The 25212-nt window shown below is 44.5% G+C and overlaps 1 protein-coding gene and 1 long non-coding RNA gene across 7 annotated transcripts in view; one reads left to right on the forward strand and one right to left on the reverse strand.

Moving 5' to 3' along the window:
- The first annotated feature begins 55 nt into the window (after positions 1–55).
- On the forward strand, positions 56–10038 carry LOC142361573 (uncharacterized). 4 transcript variants are annotated; one of them, XR_012764193.1, is made up of 5 exons: positions 56–1459; positions 5590–6219; positions 6860–7065; positions 7917–8105; positions 8970–10038. It is a non-coding gene; the product is annotated as an uncharacterized LOC142361573 (long non-coding RNA). The 4 variants fall into 4 exon arrangements; XR_012764194.1 differs by having other exon boundaries at positions 56–623; positions 1115–1459; positions 5590–7065; XR_012764195.1 differs by having other exon boundaries at positions 56–623; positions 1267–1459; positions 5590–7065.
- A 47-nt stretch (positions 10039–10085) lies between these two features.
- The window catches only part of CFH (complement factor H), a 36590-nt gene continuing 21463 nt past the window's right edge, over positions 10086–25212 (reverse strand). For 2 of the 3 annotated variants that reach the window (XM_075422329.1, XM_075422331.1), the window contains 12 exons: positions 24546–24728; positions 22105–22287; positions 20826–21008; positions 19396–19575; positions 17670–17876; positions 16914–17090; positions 15215–15391; positions 14090–14266; positions 12716–12898; positions 11788–11988; positions 10623–10820; positions 10086–10481 (listed from right to left, as the gene is read on the reverse strand). In XM_075422329.1, the coding sequence (XP_075278444.1) occupies positions 10468–10481; positions 10623–10820; positions 11788–11988; positions 12716–12898; positions 14090–14266; positions 15215–15391; positions 16914–17090; positions 17670–17876; positions 19396–19575; positions 20826–21008; positions 22105–22287; positions 24546–24728 (2063 nt within the window). In that variant the 3' untranslated portion in view covers positions 10086–10467. The remainder of the gene's footprint in view (positions 10482–10622; positions 10821–11787; positions 11989–12715; positions 12899–14089; positions 14267–15214; positions 15392–16913; positions 17091–17669; positions 17877–19395; positions 19576–20825; positions 21009–22104; positions 22288–24545; positions 24729–25212) is intronic. The other variant, XM_075422330.1, reaches the window with a different exon arrangement.

Consider the following 25212-nt stretch of genomic DNA (forward strand, 5'->3'; position numbering starts at 1 on the left):
AAATTCTGCTTATGTAATCAAAACCCGGTGAACGATTTGGGGGGGGGGGGGGGGGAAGTTTGTAAATAGCATGTAAATGCTATTTTAATCTTATTGCGTTCCAAAATGTTTTCAAAAGATTAGAAAGTCATTGCTTTGAAAATGGTATCAAAGAATCAGGACAAATAACAATGAGATCTGGCAATTTAATGTAATGAACTTTTCACTACAGCTTTTATTTCTAGGTCATGTTATGAACAACGTTTGTAATGTGAATTGGTGGGTCTTTCTCAGTGAAGAAATAATGTAAGAACTCAGTTAAACAAAATGGTTGGTGATACGTTTTTAACCAGCAGATTTTGGTGTACTGAGCACTGTTGCCTTAGTAGCTGCCATCTAGGCTTGCTATGCATGCAGAAACGATTTGTACGGAGGCCAAAAGGCATAGAAATTAATCTCAGTCTCGGAGGGTTTATACTCTCATCGTTCCCGTGCCTGCGAAGGATAGAAGAAAAACAACTCTATTTCCCTTGAACAGGAACGGTGCTTTTACATGATGGAGCAGATCTGCAAGCAAAATGTTGCAAGGCAACTCGTGCACCTGGGACATATCAGTAACACCACACGAGTTCAACATTACCTAGGTATCGGTATCAGAAAAACGGGATCTGAACAGGGATGTAACCAAACTAGGAAAAATGAGGGATAATTTGGGGCAGGTTGTTTGGAAGGAGACCCAGGTAGAGAAAGAGAAGTACAAGCATGGTGGAGAGAGGATCAATAAGCAAGAAAAAGGGTAATAAGTTGTGCACGTGATCTAGGTGAGACTCTCCAGGGATACCAGTCAAGCAGCTCCGTGCTTGATCACCTTAGCTTAGGTCAGGCCAAAACCCCAAATCCGTAGTCTCAACTGTACCACAGAGACCAAACCTGTTTCCAAGGACTGGAAGACCCATTCAGGGCAGGGAGGGGAGGGCACATTCTCTAGTTAGCAGAGAGAAACACGGGTGGAGCATCCACTCCTTACTGTGTTGGTGCCCGTTCCAGGCCTGATGGCATCAGCGTCTTCCCAGCTGCTTCCCAAGACCAGCCTATGCTAGTGTATTTAATTCTCTCGTTCTTGTTTTTTGTGCAGCAAGTTCAGGACAGCATCTGGGTGTTTCCTCTGGGAAAGAGAATGCGGATTTCTTTCGTTTTTCCATTGTCAGTTTTGTTGCGTGGATTATTTGAAAACAAACGTGTTGCTTGTGATGTGAAATCTGGGGCTATGCTGTTTCTGTTAATTAGCACATCAGAATTAAGCGAAAGAAAATGAGAGCTAGAGCTTGGGTTTCAACATCTGACAAAGCTCAGAAATATCCGCGTGAAATCTTGAAGAAGCAAGATTTACAACATGAACATTACAAAAACGGCCGAACACAGAATTGTCACAGAAGTTAATGAAGACACAAGAAGTGATCATCCAGTTGCTTACTGGAAGGTAAGGAAAATTTGCTAATGACTCCTTTCCGCTACCTTAATTTTCCCAGAATTTAGTTATGTAAATGTCAGTAGGCAGCGTGGGAAGACAGGGATCAGCTACGCACACTGCTACGGTAGCAGAGAAGCTGATGCAGGCACGCAGCTCTGGCGTGCTGTTGTCCTACCATGGATGGGATGCTGAAAGCTCATCTGCCAAAGCGCTGTGCTTGATGTGTGTGGAACGTATCATGCAAATGAGGCTCAGTGATGTGTGAGTACAAGAGTGCTCCTGGCTTCGAAGTGTGTTCAGAAGCGGAGGAAGACTTACCAAGCTGTGGTGCTGGAATGACTTTTGCAATAGCCATCAACATACCAAAGCCCTGAATTTAACCCTTGAACAGTCCTGAGCTTTTGCTGGCCTTCTGCAGAGTTAGCATAGAATTACAGGATGAGAGTTGGGTTGCTCAGGAACCTGTCTGGCTGAGTTTTTAACATCCCCAAGGAGACATTTTTCTAACCTTTCTGGTCAACCTCTTCCCATGTCTGTCTACCCTCGTGGTGAATCTTTTTTCCTAATATCTAACTGGAACTTCTTTGACTGCAGCTTTGTGTCTGTTGTCTTTCATCCTATCGCTGTACATCTCTGCAAAGACTATGGCTCCATCTTCTCTATACTCTCCCATCGGGAAGCCAGACCCAGAATCGAGGTGTTCTCCAAGCCTTTTCTGCTTCAGAAACATACAAAAAAGAATGGAGTGGTTTTGGTTGTGCGAGGCACGAGAAAAATAAAGATTTGATGTTTCTGTTGGTGCCTCTCCTTGTGTAGCAGGGCCTTCCAATCGATCTCAGCTCTGTCATTTCACGGTGATAGTGCTGGCTTGGGAGCATGCAGATGATTTGCTAACATGTCTGCACCAAGTCTGGCTTGTGAACATTTTTTCGCAATTAGCCTTTTATTTGCTTTTGTAGAATCATAGGACAGTTTAGGTTGGAAGGGACCTTTAAAGGTCATGCAGTTCCAACCCCCTGCCATGGGCAGGGACCCCTTCCACCAGACCAGGTTACTCAAAGCCCCGTCCAACCTGGCCTTGAACACTGCCAGGGTGGGGGCAGCCACAACTTCTCTGGGCAACCTGTGCCAGAGCCTCACCACTCTCATAGTGAAGAATTTCTTCCGCATATCTAATCTTAATCTACCCTCTTTCAGTCCAAAATCAGTGCCCTGTCATGACAGGGAGGCCTTTCCTCCTGTGTAACAACCTTGCATCTATGCGTTTTTCTGCGATCATCAGCCAAACAGGCCTTCAGATTTATTTATGGATTGTAATTTCTCTTTTCCAGTTAAGTTCTCACCTCCATGGTACATTATTGGGGAAGCTGACTTTTGTCTGGATTTAAACTCACGGCTCGTGGCAATTCCTGTAACAGGCAAAGTTCTGAGTGCTGTGTGCGCTGATTCAGACGGGCATGTTTTAACCAAGGTGCTCCAGTGAAGTTTCAGTGACTTGTATCAGCTTTACAATGTTTTGTGTAGTGAAGGTGGTGCCCAGACCTGCTGCCTTTGAGGAGCTCTGGATGAAGCATCCAAAGATTTAGTAAATGTAAAAAGGTCCTTTTCTCTGAAGAGCAGAACTGGGGAAAATGGAGGGAAAGGGGTTAAAGTCTGTTTCCAGAACTTTTGTTGGGAGTGGAATTCAGAGCAATTCCCTGTGTTTTAATAAGTGTTTATTTCCTTCCTGAAGTCCTGATGTGAAACGGCTGAGTCTTGCAGTCAGTCAGGTATCACGGATCTGTAGTAAAATATATATCAGAAGGGGCGGGTGGTCGTCTTGGGGAATTTTGGGCAGAGCGGCTACAAAAGCAGTACCACACCACTCAGTGGCATATAATTTAATTTTTTTTAACGAAGCAGCAGGTTGGGTAGAGCAGGGGGACAGTAATTTCTACTGCGAGCTTTCTGTTCTATGGCACCTACGAATCTGAGGCCCTGCTCTTCTGGTCCATGTTAAACCAACATCATGGTCCCAGGAGAACGGGCCACTCCGACCCATTGACATTTTGGGTGCTGGCTTCTGGCTGCCCCCGCACACAGTGGGCTCAGCCTTCTGCGCAGTGCTGGACGTTTGTGTATGGAGTTCCCCTTCCCCTGTCCCGAGAAGCTATTGCTTTCACTATGAATTAGATTGTCAGCAGAAACTGCTAGTGGCCTCTCTAATCACATAGACTCAAATTACTCAATGTTATCTGCATGTGAGTCCAATTCAGATTGTCACCAGAATCTCTGTGAACCTCTGGTCTTCTCCCCCCAGCGTGTTACAGATTGTGTGAAGCTGGCCGATGTGAAACAGCAGAGTTTGTCTGCTGCTGCTTTGTTACCCAGCTCGTACAAGAGACATCTCGTTGGAGCTAGGCAAAGGCAACCAGGTTCTCACCCACCTGAGCAACGTTTTCAGGTGGGCTTCAGCCCGTGGCACTAGGGCAGGAGGCTGGTCTTGCTGACCATGCTTCTGTGTTAGGGCAAGGGCAAAGTGATTGTACGCACCGAGTACGGTCCTCTTCTGCCTTGGTGTGGAGATCAGATCTTTTGAACAGTGCCTGTGTTTCCTTGGGCAAATATAAGGAAACGTGACCTTGAATAGGAAGAACAGTTTCTGTCACACTTTTCATAAAAAGAAAGAAAGAAAGAAATCTACATGTTGTGTAACAAAACTTTGGCAAGCATTTTGGAGCCGACTTACTGGAAATGGCTGCCTGACCAAAAACTGCTGCTTAGAAAAGGTAACTCTGTGTTTTCCAGTGGCTGATTTACAAATGAGCCCAAAAGTTCATGACCTATGGAGATCTATAAAAGCCAATGACCTGTAAAAAGGGGCAGGAATGGTGGCAGATAAGGTGGAAATTAATTTCACCTTATTAGTTCTTCTTAGTGCTATACTACAAGTCAAAGTTCCTCAGTGAGACATCGGTCTCTCTGAAGCACAGGAGGATTAGAGAGTGAGGAAGAAGTGAGCCAGAAAGATTGGACTCGGAATGAAATCCAGACAGCTTTGTTAATACTGTCTGGGGGGGGCTGTTGTTTTATATTGCAAGCCTGCCAGGACTCCATAAGCAACAGTCAGTGCTTAGGGTCACGTTGGACTGGTATGTAAGAATCTAATATAGAAATACATGCTACCTGTCTCTAGAAATATTAGTTACATGCTCATATTCCTGGTTTTCTCAAAGGAATGTGCTTAGTTGCTTGAAGAGTGGTTAATCGAGGTGCTAATATTGGGTGCTTGTCACTGAGACTTTTGTGGACTTTGATTTGGAGAAAAGCCTTTCTGCAAGGCGCTTTGAAGTTCTGCCAGTTGGTGGCATATCAGTGATGTTGAAATTCGTTTAGTGTATATAGTAATAGCAAAATCTGTTGGTCCTCAGATGGATGTTATCGTTCAGTAAACAAAACAACGCCATGTGTGTTTTTGAAGGGAGAAAAAACAACTCAAAGTCAATGGCTAGGTTAGTAAATTCTGTATTTCCCAATAGTTCTCATCAGCAAGCACACTGGAAGAAAAAAATGAGAACATCCTAAGAGCGAAGATTGTGGTAAAAAACTAAACAAACCAAAACAAAAATCACAACAAAATAAACTCACAAAAATCTACCCAGAAAGTAATCTTGAAAATAATCATAGTGTTGTCACGTGAGAGTGGAGCTTGTTTCAGTCAAAGCTGTCCTGCTGGTGTAGCCCAACAAATATCATTTTTGCCATTGCAAATAAAAAAACAGAGGCTCTACGATGAGTTGATGGTTCAGGATCTCTGGGCTTGCCGGGGTTTGTCTTGAGCTGCTTTTAGCTTGTTTAGCTGTGATGACGGTTGCTGAGCAATGACCCCATTGGATGCCTACATGTGTTTTAGTTTAGCTCTGAGTCACAGAATCACAGAATGGATTCTTGAACAGTTTGGGTTGGAAGGGACCTTTAAAGGTTATCTAGCCCAATCCCCCTGCAGTGAGCAGGGACATTTTCAAATGGATCAGGTTGCTCAGAGCCTCGCCCCGCCTGGCCTTGAATGTTTCCAGGGATGGGGCACCTACCACCACTCTGGGCAACACATGCCAGTGTTTCCCCACCCTCATTGTAAAGAATTTCTTCCTTCTATCTAGACTGAATCTACCCTCCGAACAGAACTCCAGGTGGGGTCTCACCAGAGCGGAGCAGAGGGGCAGAATACCCTCTCTCACCATGCTGGCCACGCTGCTTTTGATGCAGCCCAGGATCCCGTCCCTCTGGCACGTCAGCTGCAACATCCAGCTTGGTGTCACCTGCAAACTTGCCAAGGGTGCACTGAATCCCGTACAGATGCCTGAGGGACACCACTTGTCACTGATCTCCATCTGGACGTTGAGCCATCGATTCCTACCTGCTGGATGCGAGCATCTAACCAATTCCCCATCCACCAAAGAGTTCACCCAGCAAATCCACATCTCGCCAATTTAGAGAGAAGGATGTTGCAGGGGACCGTGTCAAAGGCCTTATAGAATTCCAGATAGATCACATCCGTAGCTCTTCCCTTGTCCGCTGACGTCTTCACTCCATCGCAGAAGGCCACTAGGTTGGTCAGGCATTTCATACTGGTAACGAGCAGTTACTGATCTGCCTGTGGCTCCAGACTACAATGTGGCGTGGGGAAGGAGAATATGGGATGACAGGATGAAAAGAGGTCAAAGAGTGTAAAAACAAACCACCGTGGTCAAGCAGCGGCCCCAGCAGAAGTACAACTTGGTCTTGTCCAGGTAAACCCAATTTTAGCAAACAGAGATGCTGAATAGCGGGGATCCAAACAAAGTGGACTGTATTAAGAAAATACATATGTATCAACACAAGAAGACCTGAGTACTTAGGAGCAAGGGTCTCCTGCTACTTGCATTGAACTCTTCCCATAAAAACCTTGGTACGTTAATGGTTCACTGTCCTGCTAGCCTCCTTGAGACAGACTGTCGCTGTCAGCCAGAGGAGCAGGGGAAGGATGAGTGTAACACCAGAGGAGGCGGTTAGGTGCTGGGACAGGTTTTCTGTAAAACAGTTTTTTAAAAAAATTTGCATTACTGAGGCTCTCTGCATTAATTTGGACTATGCATGTTAGCATTATTTGAATAGGACTAACAATAACTTTGTATTTTCATTAGGCTGTTAAAATCTTAAGCAAACTGATAACGAATTAGGGGCTCCACATGTCAGCAGATGTTTTTGACTATAACAAAATTTGAAGTTGCAGCATTTGAAAACCTAATTGCACTATAGCGTGTGTGATAAATGCACCGTGAGTTTTTGGTTATGGGTGTCATAATGTTTCAGTGTCAAGTTCAGTCTGAAAAGTTTTGTGCACAAAGTATTGAAGCCTTTTTGCAACGATTGCACAATTTAACTGTACAGATTGACTGCTGTGTTGCAAGAAAATGAGGGGAACAGATTGCAAGGACAACTTCAGGAATCATGGGAGTGACTACAAGTACGTCCAATTTGGAATACAGAAAAGAACTCTGTTGCCCGAGACATATTGAACTTCTAAGGCTTGGGAATGACGCTGCACAGCCAGACCGTAGTGTTTCTGCTGTGGATGGGTTGTACTACATGTAAAGGTAAATGATTAAATGGAAATTTATACTTTTAACTGATGTAGCTGGTGAAAATCAAGAAAAGCGAACTGGAAAAAAATAATGAAACTATACCATTTACTTTTTATGGAATTCCTTTCAGAAGTTTGGAAGGAGACTTGTAATATAGAACTATGTGTTTGAGAATATTTGCTTTGTATTTTCTTGTATGAGCTTGCTTCTTTGCCTTGCGCCTGAAGTTGATGGCTCTCATAAAGAATCTAACTTCTTACAAGCCACAACTCACTCAGAATACCTTAATCCAGATGAATTCCTTTATGTTTTCATTTAGCTACTCTTATGCTCAAGACATGCTATTAAAAATGCAGAATACAGATTTGTTTTTAAAACAGCATGCAACTCTCCAAACACACAGGTGCTTTGTTATTTTTGGGAAGAAGAATGCTACAAAAAACACGCTGTCTGAAGGAGGTCTTCACTGGATGTATACCTTTACCAAAATAACCACTTTTAAACTCCATGATTGATCCATTTAAACTTATTCGTATCAAGATTCCCCCCCCCCCCCCCCCTCTGCCTTTAAGAGTGCTTCCTTATATATAACTTGTACTTTCAAAAAATGAACAGGATATTGCCAGGTGGAGGGATATGTCGGTCGGTCATTGGAACATTATTTAACTCCTGTGTAGTGCCATGGCTTGCAGCTGTCAGTACTGTCCTGCATCTATCGATTAACAAGCACTCGTGCATGGCTTCTGCTGGAGTAGCATGCAAACACCCACCCGCCACTGATTTTGGAGCAATTGCTAGCAGGGATAAATCAAGATAAGAAGCAAATGGCAGCGTGCCGTCACATAACCAGAATCCGTGCACAGCTTCTGCAGGAGCAGCCTGTGAAGACCCACCTCTCGTTGACTTTGGAGAAATCGTTAGTGGGCATAAATCAGGATATAAGGAAAGTGACAGCGTGCAGTACGCGTGCAACCTGGGATACACTTTGTCGGGATCAGAATGGGTAATGTGCCATGAAAAAATCTGGGTACCTGGACCACCAGAGTGTTTGGGTAAGTGTAACTTGTATTGCTTGTTGAGTTTACCCTGGTAGACAGTTCTCATCATTCTTAAAGTAGGAGTTTCAGAACTGAGTTTACATTTGTTGCTCGGTTACCAAGTCTGTAAAGGGCCAAGATTAATCCCTGGATTCAGTACTCCTCAGCTTGAGGATCTTGGGCTTTAGCATCCCAAAATCATTTATGCTCAGTCGTGGTTTTTATTGTCAGAATTTTGGAGCTGTCTGGAAGGTTACAAGCAGATAAATGTTTTGTCTGTACTCTCAAGAGTTTGTGCAACAAGGCACACGTACTGACAGTGGTGTCAGCCTCTTCCCTCCAGTGACCGCATTTGCTAGACTTCCTTTCGCACACTTTCCTGACTGCCCCGCATATGGGGTGAGGAGCGCTGTTGTCATAAGCTGCTTTGCCGTCTTCAGTTTCCTCATTGGAGCTTGCTCTTAGGAGTCTTACGAAATTAGTTTTTAATCTCAGTTAATGGAAACACCAGGGATAAAATTAGACTTACTTGTACGGATTTCATCAATTAATTATTTCAAGGACTGCAATCTCCTGAAATCAGTACCTCTTGAGCCCATCACTGCTGTTTGCAAAGTCTGGAAATGAGTCTTATATACAGGTGAATAAGAATATTCTTGGACGTTGTGCCATGTCATTGACAAACTACCTAAAACTAAATACCCTGAATTAACTGTGATACAGATCAAGTGTTTAAGCAGTCTGTATTTTATTTTTAAAAATCACTGCTGAGTGAGAACCTAGGTGGTTTTGCGCTATCTTTACTGAGGAGGTTCTTCACGTGCTAAAAGCCACCAAAGATCCGTGCTCTACCATTTTTAATTTTTATTGTTTCCCTAGCACCATGTACTATTACAAAACAGCAACTGGAAGCCCAAAACCTACTTCTCTCCAACGGACAAAGACGCACGTTTCTGATTCAAAGTGGTCAGTGGCAGAAGTTTATGTGCATGACAGGATTTAAACTCACAGCCTCTCCTATCAAGCAGTGCTCTGATGGACACATTGAGCTTCCTTCGTGTATCACTGGTAAATATGCACCATATTTGAATAATTTTTATCTGTCAGACACATCTTGCATGTAATTCTGCCACTGTTCGTGTAGATGAACTGCATCTGCCTGTACTGTCAGAGGCTGTTTATTCATTGGGCAATTGCCTTTTACACCACAAATGCTGCATTCTTGCTTTGAGAGTAATCAACACACAGTAATAATAACCCACATGAATACTGAGATAGGGTCCTTTATCTATATATAAATACAACTTGCTGCTTTAGTTGATTTTCATCACCTTACTGAAATTAGATGAAGTTAAAGAAAAAAAAAACCCAGCAAGATGAAGGCACCAAAAGCCATTGCAGAATTACCCCTTGCTGCACAGTGCCGGGTGGGCTGTCTACACTGGCTTTCAAAAAATCTTAGCAATGTGAACAAGAAAAGAAACTGCATATTATCTACAAAGCCCTAGAGGTAAGAGGCAGTAAAAAAACTCCCTCAGCCTTCTTCCACGCAGCAAGACATCAATGATACACAAATGTGTTGCCGGCAATGTGTTAGTTTACATCGGCTGCAATATGTTATCTTCGGATCAACTACCAAAAAATCAAGAAGGCTCTGGATCATCAAGACACCATCACAAATGCTCCTAGAAAACGTAAGCATGGCAGGTCCCATTCTGGACCTGTACCAAGAAGTCACCCCCACCTCCACCCAGAATCCCCATTATTTGCATTCCAACACCTTGCCCTTCTAGCAAATGTCAGTGAGGCTCAAGTCCCCTGTAAGAACTGGGTCTGTGATCTAGAGAATTCCTTGAGTCATTTAAAGGAAACTCCACTCACTTGCTCATCCTGATCAGGCAGTCAGGACACTTACCTCTGCCACGACCCTAGGGTAGTTTCCAGGGCAGTGCACAGAAGAAGCAGCTAGGAGCAGACAAGACCAAACACACGCTATTTGCTGATGACCAGATTACCTGCGGGCTTTAATTCTTGTCTCAGCATGCCACCAAAGCCAGCCTATTTCAGTACACAATTGTGAGATCAATACAGAATGGATAAAACATAAGCACAACCATTTGGATGGATAAAATGTAATCACATTTACAGAACGTAAATACATTTACAAAAATGGATAAAATGTGGATAAAATGTAAACACAATCATCCAATAATAGAAAGAAAAAAAAAAACCCTAACAAATTCCAAGACAGAACATCGGCAAAGCTGCAAACAAGGCACTGCGAAACAGGAAACGCCAGGAAAAATCGACCTCAAATCACTGGGTCGGTTGAGGGACCTTTCATTTCCACAGCTGGGCTCCTTCATGCCATTTCCGTTTATCCAAACAGTGCTGCAGCATAAAGACAAAACAGGGGAAAAGGCATGAAGACCAAGCCTGGCACCCTGCAGTGGTTCCTCAGAGCACTGGACAGGCAATTTCAGAACAGCTGCCTCATACAGCCCCCCCATGTCCTCGGCACGGAGCACTTACGTGCACATGTAGGATAGTTAATCACTCCATCCAGGCACTGTGCAATAAAGTTCTCCGGGCGTGAAACTTGTCGGTAAAACCATTTGCATTCAAAGAAAATATAATCGCCAGAGCGATAGGGGGAAGCGCTCGACCAGCTTGATGACTGTAGTTTAATATTGTTGTTTGCCATGATCACCTCACGTACCGAACAGTCCTCTGCAAAAAGTGCTTTCGTTATTTCCCTGTAGACCTCACACTGGACAACTGATGCCCTGAAACTGCCGGTACCAGCTGAGTGCCCAAAAGATTTATTCCCTTTTGCTGCTTCCCCTCCTGATTTTAACAGGGAAACACTGAGAGTGGAATTGGGGTAGAAGAGCAGGGTAATTGGGAAGCAAGCCTTCACACTTGCCGCATGCAGCGCAAGGGCCCCCCTGCTTCCTTGGCAGAAAAGGACTCTTTGCTGCTGGCTCAGGTGGCTCTTTGGCAGCTGTCGCGGCCTGCATTAGCACATGGTGCAGGCAATGAAGGGCAAATGCCCATTTCATACTCATCAGCAGTGATGCAGCAATCAAGGTTTGGGGAAACCCCGGGATGAGGCAAGTGCAGGTTTCCTGACCAAGCAGCCTACAGAGGCCTGGGAGAGGCAACAGCTGCTGCCTCCACATGCGACAGCACACGGCACAACCAGAGAGAAGGCTGGAGGGCCAGGGTCGTGAAGGAGGTACAGCCATGGCTGCAAAAGACAACCAGGACACCAGTTGCTGGGGGAAAGCTGTACCTAAACAAGCAGTCTTGGGAGAGTTGGCAAGGAACCATCAGGGATCCCAGGATCGGGGAAAGAGCATGCTCCACTATCAGGGAATTGACTTTCAGGACACTGCCAGGCTCTTTGGTCCTGACTGCAAGTGGCCAGGCAGTCACTGCAGAAGTAACCCTGGCATGACCCCCCTGAAAGCTCTTTCCCCAGCAGTCTTTCCAGTTCAGGTACACTGGTCAATGGCTTCTTGGGGGCACTGCCCCTCAACGCCTGCAGCTTACAGGACATGCTATCACACCCTGGCACTCAGCTACTACCTCCCCAGGCACTTCCCCAGGAAAGCTAGAGCCTATCCCCTTCACCGCAGCACGAAAAATGCAACAACACAGCAGTGAAGTTGTGGCTGACGTGGAGATGACTTACTTCCCGGCTTGCACCGTGGATATTCTAACGTCCCCTCCATACACTGTACTCTGAAGGGGGAAGATGCTGGGTCTTTCAAATATCCTCTTTTACAGCGAAATTCAATAAAGTCACCCGATCTGGAATACAGCTTTCTTCCTACGATCCATTTCAGTTCGATATTGTTTATGTCCATGTCTTCTTCAGATGCTGTACAGGCCACTTGAAAAAGGCAAGAGAAGAGTGCCATCAATTCATTCAAACAGACACACCATAGGTAATTTTTTTCCCCCTAGAGCCTACAAAAGTTGTTTGCATCACAAAATGCTTCCAGCTCTTTGCTCTGACTCTCTGTTACTTGCAACAGGAAAGACATCCACATCCATGCTAAAGGGAAAAAAAAGAGAGCGTGGCTGAGACCCTGCGCAGGGCTACGGAGAAGCCCTTTCTCTCTGACAGTCACACAGGGCAAGACCAAAGCATGGGTGGCGGAAGTCACCAGACACCAAGGAACTTTATCGAGATCCTTGCTTCCCTTCTGCCCAGCCCTTCTCCAAATCCGTTTCCTCGTGGCCATGTCTCGGATGCACCCCCAGATTTCCCCAGCACTGCCACGCGCTCTGACCCATCCTCCCCACTCCCAGCCTGCTGACTGTAGCAGCGTCCCCAGCTCAGGAGCACTTGGGAGTCCCGCACAGTGGGGTTCAGCCAGACTCCTCTCCTCCCAAGCCTGTTGTGGTGAGAGACAGCAGGCAGCAGAAGGGATACAGGAGCTGACTTCAAGAAGAAATTCCTTCTGGACAGCAGAAGGACTCATACTTGTTCTTCCTGGCTGGCATCGCAGCCCCAGCACAAGTGATGCTGCACAAGCGGTGCCCTCAGGCTCTGAGAAAAACAAAACGGGAGCAGTCACACAGCCTGTGGCCACACAGCATGTTCTTCAGCCTACCTAGGCAAACTGGGGGGCTTGTCCACTGCCCGTCGGTGCAGGTGATATACCGAGATCCTTCCAGGACGTAGAGACTTGGGCACTTGTATTCCAGAGTTGTGCCTTGTGCATATTCTTGCATGGGGAAGGAAAGAAGTTCTCCATTTTCAATAACTGGAGGCGGGCCACATTTCCCACCTTTCCCTGGAAGAAAGTTCCCAATGAGAGAAAAATGCGAGAGTTTAATTGCAGCGGAGGCCTGGCCACAAATAGTATTGGACAGTACAGTGGCACTGCTCTGAGAGACCCGGAGGACAGCAGAGAGAAACCCAAATACCGGGCAAGGGAGAAAGAGCAAGTGTTTCTCATTTCTCCAGTGCCTGGCCTCACAACTTCCAGTTGGCCCCATCTGCCTGCGGCTGAAGTGCTTGCAGCTGTCTGCAGGGCGGCTTCTCGTCCTGTGGAACTGTGCAGTGTCTGGCACAGCTCTTTCTGCAGAAGCGCCTGACGCCCAGCCCCTCCCTGTGCTGCCTGAGCAGTGAGGAACGTGGATCTGACTGCAGACAGTAATGACTGTCGCTGAACTGCACCACTGCAGTGACTGGCGGGGTAGCCCCTGGGCTCTGTGGGCCACTTAGGGCCACTGGGGAGTTCACACATGGCAGTCACCAGTTTCTCAGAAACCTTCAGAGAAGACCCAGGTCCCTTGGTACGGGCAGTGAGCCTCTCTGCACTTAGCATTGTGTTCTGGAGCCACAACATGGAGCCTGGTCCTAACTGATCTGCTGCTCCTCCACCCCTTTCAGCTCCCAGCTGCATGGTGTTCGAGTCAAATGCTGCAGCATTGCTTGATGTGCTGAAACTTTATGTCTAATGAAAACACGTGAAATCCTAGGAGACACCAACACGGTACCTAGGTCTTGGCTCACAGGTCAAATTCTGCCCTCAGCTGATGTAACAGTTGATGTTACTCCAGGGCATTCAACGTAGCAATGCACCATCGGCACTATCTGGATGTCAACTAGCAGGGAAGCTCTGGGCTCTGTTCTCCAACATGGACGGCAACATTTCTTGCACTCTTCTCATCAGGCAGGCACAGAAAGTAGATTTTAAGCAGTCCAAGGGCCGCATCTCAAAATCAGAGCTGGCCAGCAACTGCTCTCAGCCTCAGGGTGCTTTTCCAGATGCCGGCCCTCTTGAGTGAGGCCACCGGGGTCACTCAGCTGGTACGCTAATCTGAATAGATACCTGAGAACATGGCTTTTTCCTGAGTGTGTCGGAGATGTTGCATTTATGCAGAGTAACAGGACTGAAATGTGGAGAAGGGAATGCCACTGAGTCAGCTTCATGACAGTCTCCCTAAGAGGCGACTGTACGAAGAGAGAGAGAAATTACCTTTGCACTTTGGCAGCTCTGTCCAGGTCCCATTCTGACACGCTACAGCGGAAGCCCCACTCATCGTAAAACCTCGCCAGCACTGATAGCGAGCACTCTCCCCAGGCAAATACCTCGACTTTTTAACACCTTGAACTTTACCACCAGCAATTTCTGGAGGAGGCTCACAAGTCACATCTGAAAAGAGACAATGCTGCAGTCACCTTTGCAGTCGTTGAGGCATTCACCTACACAACCGACAGTTAAAGGAATCAACCTTGTTACAATTTCTGTCCAGATTTTCTGCCTCTGGTGGGTCACAGCTCCAAGAGCTCACCCTGGAGAAAGCAAGGAGGTGTGACAGTGGCAGCAGAACACTCTTTCTGGGACTCTCGGGAGACGGCAGGGTCAACGAGAGCTTCCAGAAAAAGCCAGTGTTTCTGTAGCTACGCCTTACGGCACAAGAAGCCACACCAGCCCTCCCGCATGCCCATGTCCCTCCCCAGGGAGCCCTGGCACTCCTGAAAATCACCGGGGTAGCAGCCAAGCTGGCGCCCTGCTGAACCGCAGAGCTCGGGAGGACCGGCAGCGCCGGAGGAGCTTGTCAGCCCGCACTGCTCGGGGACGGGTCAGGGCACTCAGCTCCGGGCAGCTGTGTGAAAGCCAAGCAGCACTTGCTCGTCCCGCAGCCACAGGTTTGGGCAGGGCCCAGGAGAACAGCTCCCGCCGGTTCCTTGTCACAGGAACCCTCTTCCCCCTTCCGTAGCCCTGGTAGATGTTACATGGCTTAGAGCTGAGTCTCTGCTGGGATCGGCACCGGGCAGGGCGGGGCCCTGGAGAAGAACAGCTGTTTCTCTCCCATGCTGCTTCGTCCATTCAGATTCTCCCTGACAGGTCGCAGGAGAATGACAGACCAGCCTATTTTAGGCCCTGCTTCTTCAAGACGTTTTTGCTGTTGAGGAAAAGATCCCCGATATTTCTAGCAGTATCAGGCTAAATTAAGATGCTGTGCAAGGAAGCAATCACGAGTACAAAGTGGCAGTACACAAAGAAAACAGAAGATAAAAAGGGAAAGTCTTTGGAATGTTTAGGTAAACAAACAGTCTCCTCAATGCTAACAGGCAAGGGGAAAGCACAGATTCCTACCTCTGCAGGTTGGTGCTTGTGACCATTCTCCATTTCTACAAGACACATAATTTCCACCCATCATTTGAAAATTGTTTTCACATTCATACTGCACCCTGGCACCGGGCAGATACCTATGCTGTTGAGTGCTTGTAATGTAAGCGTTGGGAATTTCAGGTGCGGCTCCACAGCTAACATCTGCAAAGAGAGGTGCATTTAAGAACAGTAGTGCGGCACTATGACAGTCACAGAACTTTGCATTCCGCAGCACCCTTGCTCCTGAGGAACAAAATGGTTTGCGTAATGCAGATCATTTTCTATGGGTACAAAAGGAAGAGATTATGGTCTTTACTCTGCATGCTTCGGCAGACACTATTACTTTTGCCTAGTGACTAAGGAGAGAAAAGGGCTTGTAGAGCTCGACCGAAGATGCAGACATATGCTGTGCAGCACTGTGTGCCAAAAGGGCTGGTGAGCAAAGTGATTTCTTTACTCTTTGTAGGCAACTTTCAGAAACTGTCATTCTTAGTGATGTGAAAATGAGATACATTACCCTACCAGTCATCTCCTCCTTTGCAGCCAGCATCTGTTCCCCCATAACCCACTCCACGCTTGATTTGGGTGGCCGTGTCAATCTGCTTGAGGATAGGAAGGCTCTGCAGAGGGATCTGGACAGACTCTATTGATGGGCCAAGGCCAACTGTATGAGTTTCAAGAAGGCTAAATGCCAGGTCCTGCACTTTGGTCACAACCACCCCATGCAACGCTACAGGCTTGGAGAGGAGTGGATGGAGAGCTGCCTGGCGGAACAGGACCTTGGGGTGTTGGTTGACAGCCGGCTGAACATGAGCCAGCAGTGTGCCCAGGTGGCCAAGAAGGCCAGCAGCATCCTGGCTTGTATCAGGAGTAGTGTGGCCAGCAGGAATAGGGAAGTGATCGTTCCCCTGTACTCGGCACTGGTGAGGCTGCACTTCGAGTACTGTGTTCAGTTTTGGGCCCCTCACTACAAGGACATTGAGTTGCTGGAGCGTGTCCAGAGAGGGGCAATGAGGCTGGTGAGGGGTCTAGAGAACAAGTCTTATGAGCAGCAGCTGAGGGAGCTGGGGCTGTTTAGTCTGGAGGAGACTCAGAGGGAACCTTCTTGCTCTCTACAGCTACCTGGAAGGAGGTTGTCGTGAGGCAGGTGTTGGTCTCTTCTCCCAAGTAACTAGCGATAGGATGAGAGGCAATGGCCCCAAGTTGTGTCAGGGGTGGTTTAGACTAGATATTAGGAAAAATTTCTCTTCTGAAAGAGTGGTCAGACATTGGAATAGGCTGCCCAGGGTGGTGGTTGAGTCACCAGCCCTGGAGCTGTTTAAAAAACATGTAGATGTGGCACTTTGGGATGTGGTTTAGCAGGCATGGTGCTTTTGGGTGGATGGTTGGACTTGATGGTCTTAGAGGTCTGTTCCAACCTACGATTCTCCGATTCTATGATTTCAGCAGTGAGCTAAGTTTCAGCTACTAGCTTCAGCCCCCAGCAAAAAAGACTTCTTTTCTCATCTACCCTGCTTTTTGCTTCTTAGGAGCCAGAAAAACAGGTGCTGTCGCAGCCCCTCAAAGCAAGTCACCTGTTGGCTCTACTGACCTGACTCACCTACATGCCCGAGTTGCCCTTATTTAAATTCACAACATGAAAGACTAAGAAGGATCATAGGCTACTTAGAAATAGAACCAATACCTTCACAGAAGGGCGGTGCCGTCCAATTTCCTTCTCTGCAAATAATTTCAGGGGGACCAACAATCAGGAACCCCGCATCACACTGGTAGCGAACTGTTTCACCGGGCTCATAAATATCCTTGTTTCTGCCTTCAATTTGAGTATTGGCAACTTTTGGGATACTTCCACATGGCATTTCTGAAAAGATACAGAAAGTCGATGTTTGTGCTAATGGGACACACGTAGAATGAGTGTACCGCTTCCACCAAACAGAGGCTTCAGAGAGCTTTTTCTCACATCGGCACAGTCATCTGCTCACCGTGGATTTTATATACAAGGTAGTTAAAGAAATTGTTCCCCTAAACAGGCATGGACTTCAGTCACTGAATTATTGAGATCCTGTTTCTAATCGTGGCAGAAAATTTTAATAAAGGCTTCTGTCTCTGACTACACTGGAGTGGTTTCCATCACTGAAGCACCAAAGCAACTCCTGGTCACTAGTGGACTCTATAGAAAAGAGATCCTTGGATTATGAGGATGTGCCCACGACTCACCTGACAGAAACTGAACAAAGATTTTAAGAATATAGAGGAAGATTTTAAAAACTAAAGTGCATTCAAAACGTCCAGTCAGGATTGCTCTGGAGACATACACGGGGGATCATAAGATTCCACAGCAAAATATGGAGTTGCTGGCTCTTACTAGTCAACATCCAGTTTAAAATTCTTCCAGTTTCATTGCTAAATGCTCTTCAAAAGAAGTATTTTTTGATATTACCCGAACATGTAGGAGCTGAAGTCCAGTTTCCCATAGAACAAGTTATCTCCAATGGTCCCTTTAACTCATATCCGGAACGAGAAACATACTTAAATCTAGCACCAGACAGATAAACTGTTTTCCCTTCTTTTTTAATTTTTAAGTTTTGATTTTCCAGGCTGGGAACATCAGCACATTCTACAGGCTGTGGTGGCAAACATGGTCTTTCTGTAAAATAAAGAAAACACAGGTAAATGATGATGTAAGACAATTAATATTCCAATGACATATGCCATCTAAAACTGAAAGAAAAAAAAATAATCCAAACAGAAATTATGTGGCTTGAAAGGAAGATGAAGATGTATCCAAGATACATAACCGAAAACTTCTCTCTCATTTCCCTCCTATGTGGGGTTTCTCTCTCTCTTTTCCTTTGAACCAAATTAAAGCAATTTTCCAGTTCATACCGAGGAGATACAGTTACAGCTTAGCATCAAGAACAGGGAATATGTCATAGGCAGAGAAACAGAAGAGACGTTATGTTGTTTTGGGATGCTGAAAGGGAGTTTCTAGAATGTTAGCTTTTATTTTTTTCCACCATTAATAAAGTTGTACCAACATCCTGAGGGGTTTTGTGATGGCATGATGAAAATGAAAGAGAGAACAGAAATGACAAAATGTACTTCCTAATACATACAATGGACTAAATCTCTATGAAGCCCTTCTGAGTCAGGGCTGTCCCAATGCTTTCTTCTCCTATACTACTGCAGCATGGCAGTACTTAGATTCTATTTTATGCATTCGACTTGATATGTCAACACAATAAAATAAAACCTTATGTACTCAGTAATTTAAAATGCATATGTTTGCACTGAATTCCACAACACAAAAGATCTAATTACAGTCAAAGTTCCTGTTCAGTAACTGGCACTGGGAATTTTATTTCATTTATAAGCTGGTTTATGAACAGCTCAAGCATTTTTTCGTTACTCTTTTCTATGTCTGCCACTTACCAGCAGAAATGGAGACTCAGGCAATGCAAAAGAAGACAAACCATGTGGCACTGGAGTTTTGCAGCTTAAAAATACAGACATGGTTGGCATGTTGCGCACATCATTCACCAGCTGGCACCTCATTTGTCCTGTGCTCATCTACCCACTATCTATTTCTGAAAATGCTTTATTCTACCTCTTACTGAACTTCTGCTTACAAGACATCACCTGCATCAGCAACATTTTAGCACTTGGATTACAGGTTCCTCACCGTTTCTTAGAATAGATGGCCTGAGTTATACCATATCATTCACACGCCTGTTAGAGCAAGAGGTTGCAAAAAGAAAGGAAAGCAAATCAAGAAAGAATAAAAATGAAAAAACCCAGCCATTGCTACTACTGCAACTAAATAACAAATAATCCTGATTTTTTTCACCAGGGTACTCGAAAGGCCCCCAGTCAAAACTGAGACTCCATTCTGCAATATACTAAGCAAATAAACACACAGCTCTTGAGGAGAAACCTGAAAGATTTATATGCCATCTTAGAGAAGCCTGAGTAAATAAAAAGACCTCCTGTGCAGCAGTTGTTTAACTGCACTTTCTTTAGCAGCTTCCGTTCTGTTGCTTTTCTGCAGTTACCTGTTCGTGATAATCTTAACATGAATAACATCATCCTCCTGCTAATGATGACTGCAAATGCACAACACAGAAATTCACAACAAAATAAACAGAAACCAAAAATCCACTACTGACCCACACAGTGAGGTGGTGACTCCCATTTCCCTTCTGTACACGTTATTTCATTCACACCAACAAGCTGGAAACTCTTCAGACATGAAAAAGCTATTTTACTCCCATTCTTGTAATTTCTTCCAACTGTTATCTGTTGAGCACCAGGCACCTGAGGTGGAGGTGGGCATGTACTCTCCTCAGCTAAGGACACATGTTGTAATAGAACTTAAGATCAAGCGTAAGAGTTCATCACAGTTTACAGCACAAACAACCAAGAAAACACTTCAGTAGCTATGTCAAGTGTTAACTAATACTTTGATCATTTTGTTCTGCTTCAGAAACACCAGAGCTGCCTTCAGATGCTTGCTTTCAAACTCACAGCACAGGCAGTCACAGTTGCCTACACTAATCTAAGCTGGAGCTTCTTGTAGACCCTCCTTTCCCTTACACCCAGCTTCACGCTCCTGTGTGCTCTCCCCCTTCCTCTCTCTGTGGTGAGCTGCTTCAGAAAAACTGGACTCACTTCTGGGTTCTCAATTTGCTTTGTTCTGCTGCTGCTTTTTTTCTTCAGACTTGGCTGATAACAGAGCTGAATTAGAATCACAGAAGGAAACAAAGAAAAAAACTTCAATTTTGCCACTCAAGGAGTGAAGGGCTGCTCCTGCCAAAGGAAAGAAAATGGGAGGGAAGAAGGTAGATCTAGGAAGGAGGAGACCTCAGGAGCTTGGTTTGTTGCTGGGAAGGTAGGGACACTTGGTTTTTAAGGGGATGGTCCCTTCAGTGATTGCCACTCAGTGTACTCCTCCCACTTCGTGCGCTGTTTCCCACAAAGCTGGCATAACCAAAGCAGGCAATGAGGTGATGATTGTTTCAGAGTCATGCCTTCGACAGACAATATCCTGCTCTACTATACATAAAAGCAGGCGTCTGACCTTTGGTGTGTATTAGATAAGGTCAATCTCTTCTAGGTCTGTGCTTTTGAGTTTGGGAACTGCTTTTTTCTTCTTGTTTCACTAGGAAGCAATTTGGACAAAAAAGAAGGAAAAAAAAACTGGAATAGAAAAGCTTTTGGATGTTTACAGGAAATAAAGGAGCTTTGGCTGGAGCTTGAGCTCTGTGCTACTCTCATTTGCACCAGGGTAAAGCCCTTTTGAAGAACTGAGCCTAAATTTACCATTGCATCTTTTCTCACATCAGAAGTGACAGTGACAACCATTCCAATGTCAGAGTAGAGATTATTAAGTCTGCCTCACTAAAACAGTGTGTCTCTAAACCTAGTTAACTGTTTAAATGGTTCCCATAATTATTCATAACTATTCTTTAGCGTATATATGAGCCTGTAAGCATTTCTATTTCAGACTAGTGACACAGTAATGCTAAGAAGCTTTAATAATGAGCATTTATCAGTCCTACATAACATAAAGAAATTGTATCCAAATCTGAAAACATACCTGTACACTCAATCTCTGGTGACCATTTGCCAGACACACAAGTTGCCTGTTTAATACTTCTGTCAGCTGAGCTACATATATAATGTATAACTCCATGGAACTCAGTCTCCTTTCTTGGCTTGGGAAGATGACCATTGTGCACAAGCTCTACATTGCTTGGAAGCACACACTGAGGAGATGGATCTGAAAAAAAATCAATAAAAAGAGCCAAAAAATCGATTTAATTCAGATAGTACATACATACGCATTCACTGGTGAAGAGTTTATCAGTTTCCTCATGCATGTCCATGTGAAAGTGTTTTTTTATTTACTGTAGTGTGAAGTAACCTGTAAGATTCCTAGATTACAGAAACAGAATGATTTTTTTGTTCCTGCTATCTAAAGAAGAGCCTGTTCCCACTCACGAAGAAATTATTTTTAAGTTGACAGGATCCCTTTTGCTGAATGCAGTAAATAATATAAAAACTAAGCATTCTTGTCTTCCCTAAAACTACAAAAACGTAGGAAGACAAGCAAGAAGAGAAACCTTCTTTTGCTTGTAGAAACAGGAGCATAAAGTGCGACTCCCAACCGAATATGTATCAGGTATCAATCTCCTGTGAAAGTGTGTCTGAGCCATAGCCAGGTCTTGTGTCCTCAACTGGTGATCCTGAGAATCAGAACACAAGCTACTCACGAAAGCTAAGCAGACCGTGTTTTGTGCCAGATTCGATCCTCAACGTAATTGTTAACAAAGGTTTACAGTGTTCTCAAATCACTACCGATCAGAAATGAAAAGGACTAATCCACATAAAAATGGTGAGGATGGGATAAGTCTAGCACATTGTGGCTACTAGCATGTTTTTTAATTCCCAGTAGTATTTTAAGAAAGCAAAGTAGTATACAGACACATAAAGCCACAAGTAACTAAAACAACAGGCATGGTACTTTATTGCAGGTATGTCCCAAGGCTTCTGAAGGGTCATTACCAGGAAGCAACACCTGGAAAACGGGTAAAAGCCACCGTCCACCAAAGCTGTACTCCCACACTTGATTTTACCCACTGTGCAAGTGTCTGTTTCCTTCCTCAAACCTAATCAGAGCACTTACAAAGTTGTAGGTGCAGGGTCTTTCCAGGACAAAGGACATGTTCACTTATAAAAGAGGAGTGAATTAAAAAAACTTAGTTGAGATGCATGAAACTATAGTATCTCTGGCTACATATGGATTGCTGAAGTCCTTGAAATTTTGCATGGAACTATGGTACGCTCACATCTGAAATATTACGGAAATAGATTACCGGCACAAAGAGGTAAAGGCTTCCATTCCCCATTAAGACATCTAACTTTCATTTCCTTAGAATTGCCAGAGCCTGGTTTACATCCACAAATTACTTCATCACCATGCAAAAACTGGGTCTGGTCTTCCTGATGAAGAACAACATTTGGAATAGAGGAAGGCGATCCACACGGCATTTTGTCTTCTGTTGAAAAGAGCAGAAGTATTCCACCACAATAATATTGGAGTCATATGAACAGCTGAAAGAACTTAAATAAAAATAACTATATTTGCATTTGGTCAGTCAAACCTGCTTCCATGCATTGGAACAACTAAGCTTCAACACAGCTGGAGTAGGTATATATTTTAGTCAGTTTACTAAATCCCTCTCCTGTCTTTCCCCTTCCTTTTCCATCACTGCCCTAACTCCACAGCACGCTCCACAAGTAGTTTCAGCTAATGTTCATTTCCCAAACAGTTTTTCATTGGTACATAAAACCTGAAGTGTAAGAAAACCTTCAATTAATCCAGCTCACCCGGATACCTGATTCTGATCAGTCAAAATTATATTTGATTATACACCTACATATTTGTAGTGTGTACTTTCAATTAGTATTATTACAAGAACTGAAAACCACTGTAACACCACTCAAAGGGCAGCAGTGCTGCCACCTCAGTGTGATAACAGCAGTTGCTGCTTCAGGCTGTCACGGTTGCAGCGGTAGTGACAGCAAAGGGTAACGGCTTGCACAGATGAGCGCAGTGTGTGAGTAGATTTTCTGAAGGAGGAAAAAGGCATGCAAAGGGAATAAGGGCATACAGCCTGCTATTAATGAGGGAGAGGGAAGACCCATGATAAACTAAAAACCTGAATTTGAACAACCCTGCACTCAAGCTGGGACCACTCTTCTTTCAAGCCTGTGCATTGAACTATTCTCACTGTATCAAGCACTGAAAAGATGGCAAGCTCCATGCGGCACGTTTTTAAACCATCAGTGTTGCTCATGGAAGACGTGTAAGAATGTGTATATAGAGGAACACAGTAAACTAGCCCAGTTTAGTACAAGTACTTTCAACAGTATTTTTTTAACTCCTGTCATTGACATTCATACTCTCAGGTTTGAGGTACGCTACCTAATGGCATGCACAGTAAGTATGTGCTTTTGCCTAGGCAGGAGTCTTGACTGTAGAACTAGTCACCATTTCATTATCAGGACAATAAAAAACTGGTGGACGTGTCTGACTCTACCCTAAAGAAGACAGCAGCGTACATCACGCAGTCATGGCCATCGTGTTTGTAGCCCTGTGCACCACTAGCATACAATATTGCCATTGCAACAAAGAGGCCACAGAATTTGTACTGAGCTGTAAGGCATCAGGATGGACGCGTATGAGGCTCACTTTGTCAGAACCTGTCCTTACCTGCCTATAGGCTTGGTTTTACTTGTTTGAGCTGTAACAACAATTTTTCTAGATCAGGCTATAGCTGATTTATTCTACTTTTGGTTAGCTCTGCGTGGCACAACCATAGTTTTATATACATAGTAGTAAGAAATTTTCAGTCTCTGTAGAGTGACTACTGGTGCCTCTAATATAATGATACAGGTGAGTACAGGGCACGTACAATAACAGAGTCCTTGAGAAGTGGGGACAAAGGCTGGGCGTGGCAGAGCAGAGGCATGGGATGGTAAGAGACAGGGCATAGCCTGGCACCCAAAGGCTAGGAATAGCTCTCAAAAGGCCAGCTTAGACCTGGAGCTGATCACAACTGGTTTCAGGGATAACACAAAGAACAAAGGGCAAGTCTCTAACATACATAAAACGCATTTAACAGATCTGATTCAGAACTTACAGATCAGTGAGGACAGGGCAAGGCATAAGAGCATGCTAGTAAACCTAAAAATTGCCCCAAGCAGATGCTGTGAGGAGGAAGAGGAAGTCATCAGCATCAACATCTTCTTCCTCTCAGTGAATGACTTGAGATACTGGTAACGTGCTGTAACTTCCCTCCAAAACGCATCAGACTGAACCCGTTGACTGTAGGACCCAAAGAGGCAGTGGAAGGGCAAGCATAAAACCAGAAAAAGGGGTCAATAAGGTAGAGTGTGTGTACAACAATTGTAATTATATCTTATAAATTATTTGTACTACAAATATGCAATGGTATTCTGCATTATTTATATAATTAGTCTTCATCTATGATGTCTTTATTTTCTTTCTCTTCCTGTAATCATTTGATTTGGACTCACAACAATTCTTTGATTGGACTGCTAAGATTTCAATTATACGGCTAATAAAATTCTGGCTTTACCTATAGTGTGCGTTTATTTTTCATTCATAACATGATTTTGAACATTGCACGTTATACCTGCAAATAGGTAATTTTAATTGTGAAAATATCTGTGAAGTATTAGCCTACAGTGAATTATAAGACTTCTTTCAAGGAAGAGTTATATAGATTACCAATGCAAGAGGGAGAAGATGACCATTGTCCGTCAACACATTCTATTTCCTTTGATCCAACCAATTTAAATTCAATGTTGCATTCATACTGTTTTCTGTCCCCGTGCTGATACTGTTTCACAGAGCCACCAGCAATGCTTCCATTGGTAACCTCAGGTGGAGGTCCACAGCGTCTGGCGTTCACTGAAATCAAGAGATCAAAGCTTATGCTCTGAACTCAGTACTATTAGCACAGTTACATGTAAAGTGAAACACAAAGTAAATCGAGTTTGTTGTTTAAAGCTAAGAAAAATCAGTAGAACAGGTTAAACAGGCCATTGGTTTATGCCTTTGAATATCTGGATTCCTGCTGGTCTGGAGATCACGAAAAGATATGCGTGAACCTGGCTCAGTCTACTCTGTTACTTCCACGCACTCCCAGCTGCCTGCTATGACAGAAGTGGTTGATAAAACCAACCCAGTTTTAAGAGAAAAAAAAGTGTTGCATGGATGACAACTTCAGTATTCTTTAAGTAAAAAAAAAAAAGGAAAAAAGGAAAAAGTGTGAAAATTCTGCAAGTAATAATGTTATAATGTTATGAAAGTGTTATACAATGTTATAAAAATCACCCAGCAAGTGATATGTAGTGTATATTAAAGGAATTCATGTCTGACAGAGCGAATGGAA

The sequence above is a fragment of the Opisthocomus hoazin genome, chromosome 6 (assembly GCF_030867145.1).
Source record: "Opisthocomus hoazin isolate bOpiHoa1 chromosome 6, bOpiHoa1.hap1, whole genome shotgun sequence".
Taxonomy (NCBI): Eukaryota; Metazoa; Chordata; class Aves; order Opisthocomiformes; family Opisthocomidae; genus Opisthocomus; species Opisthocomus hoazin.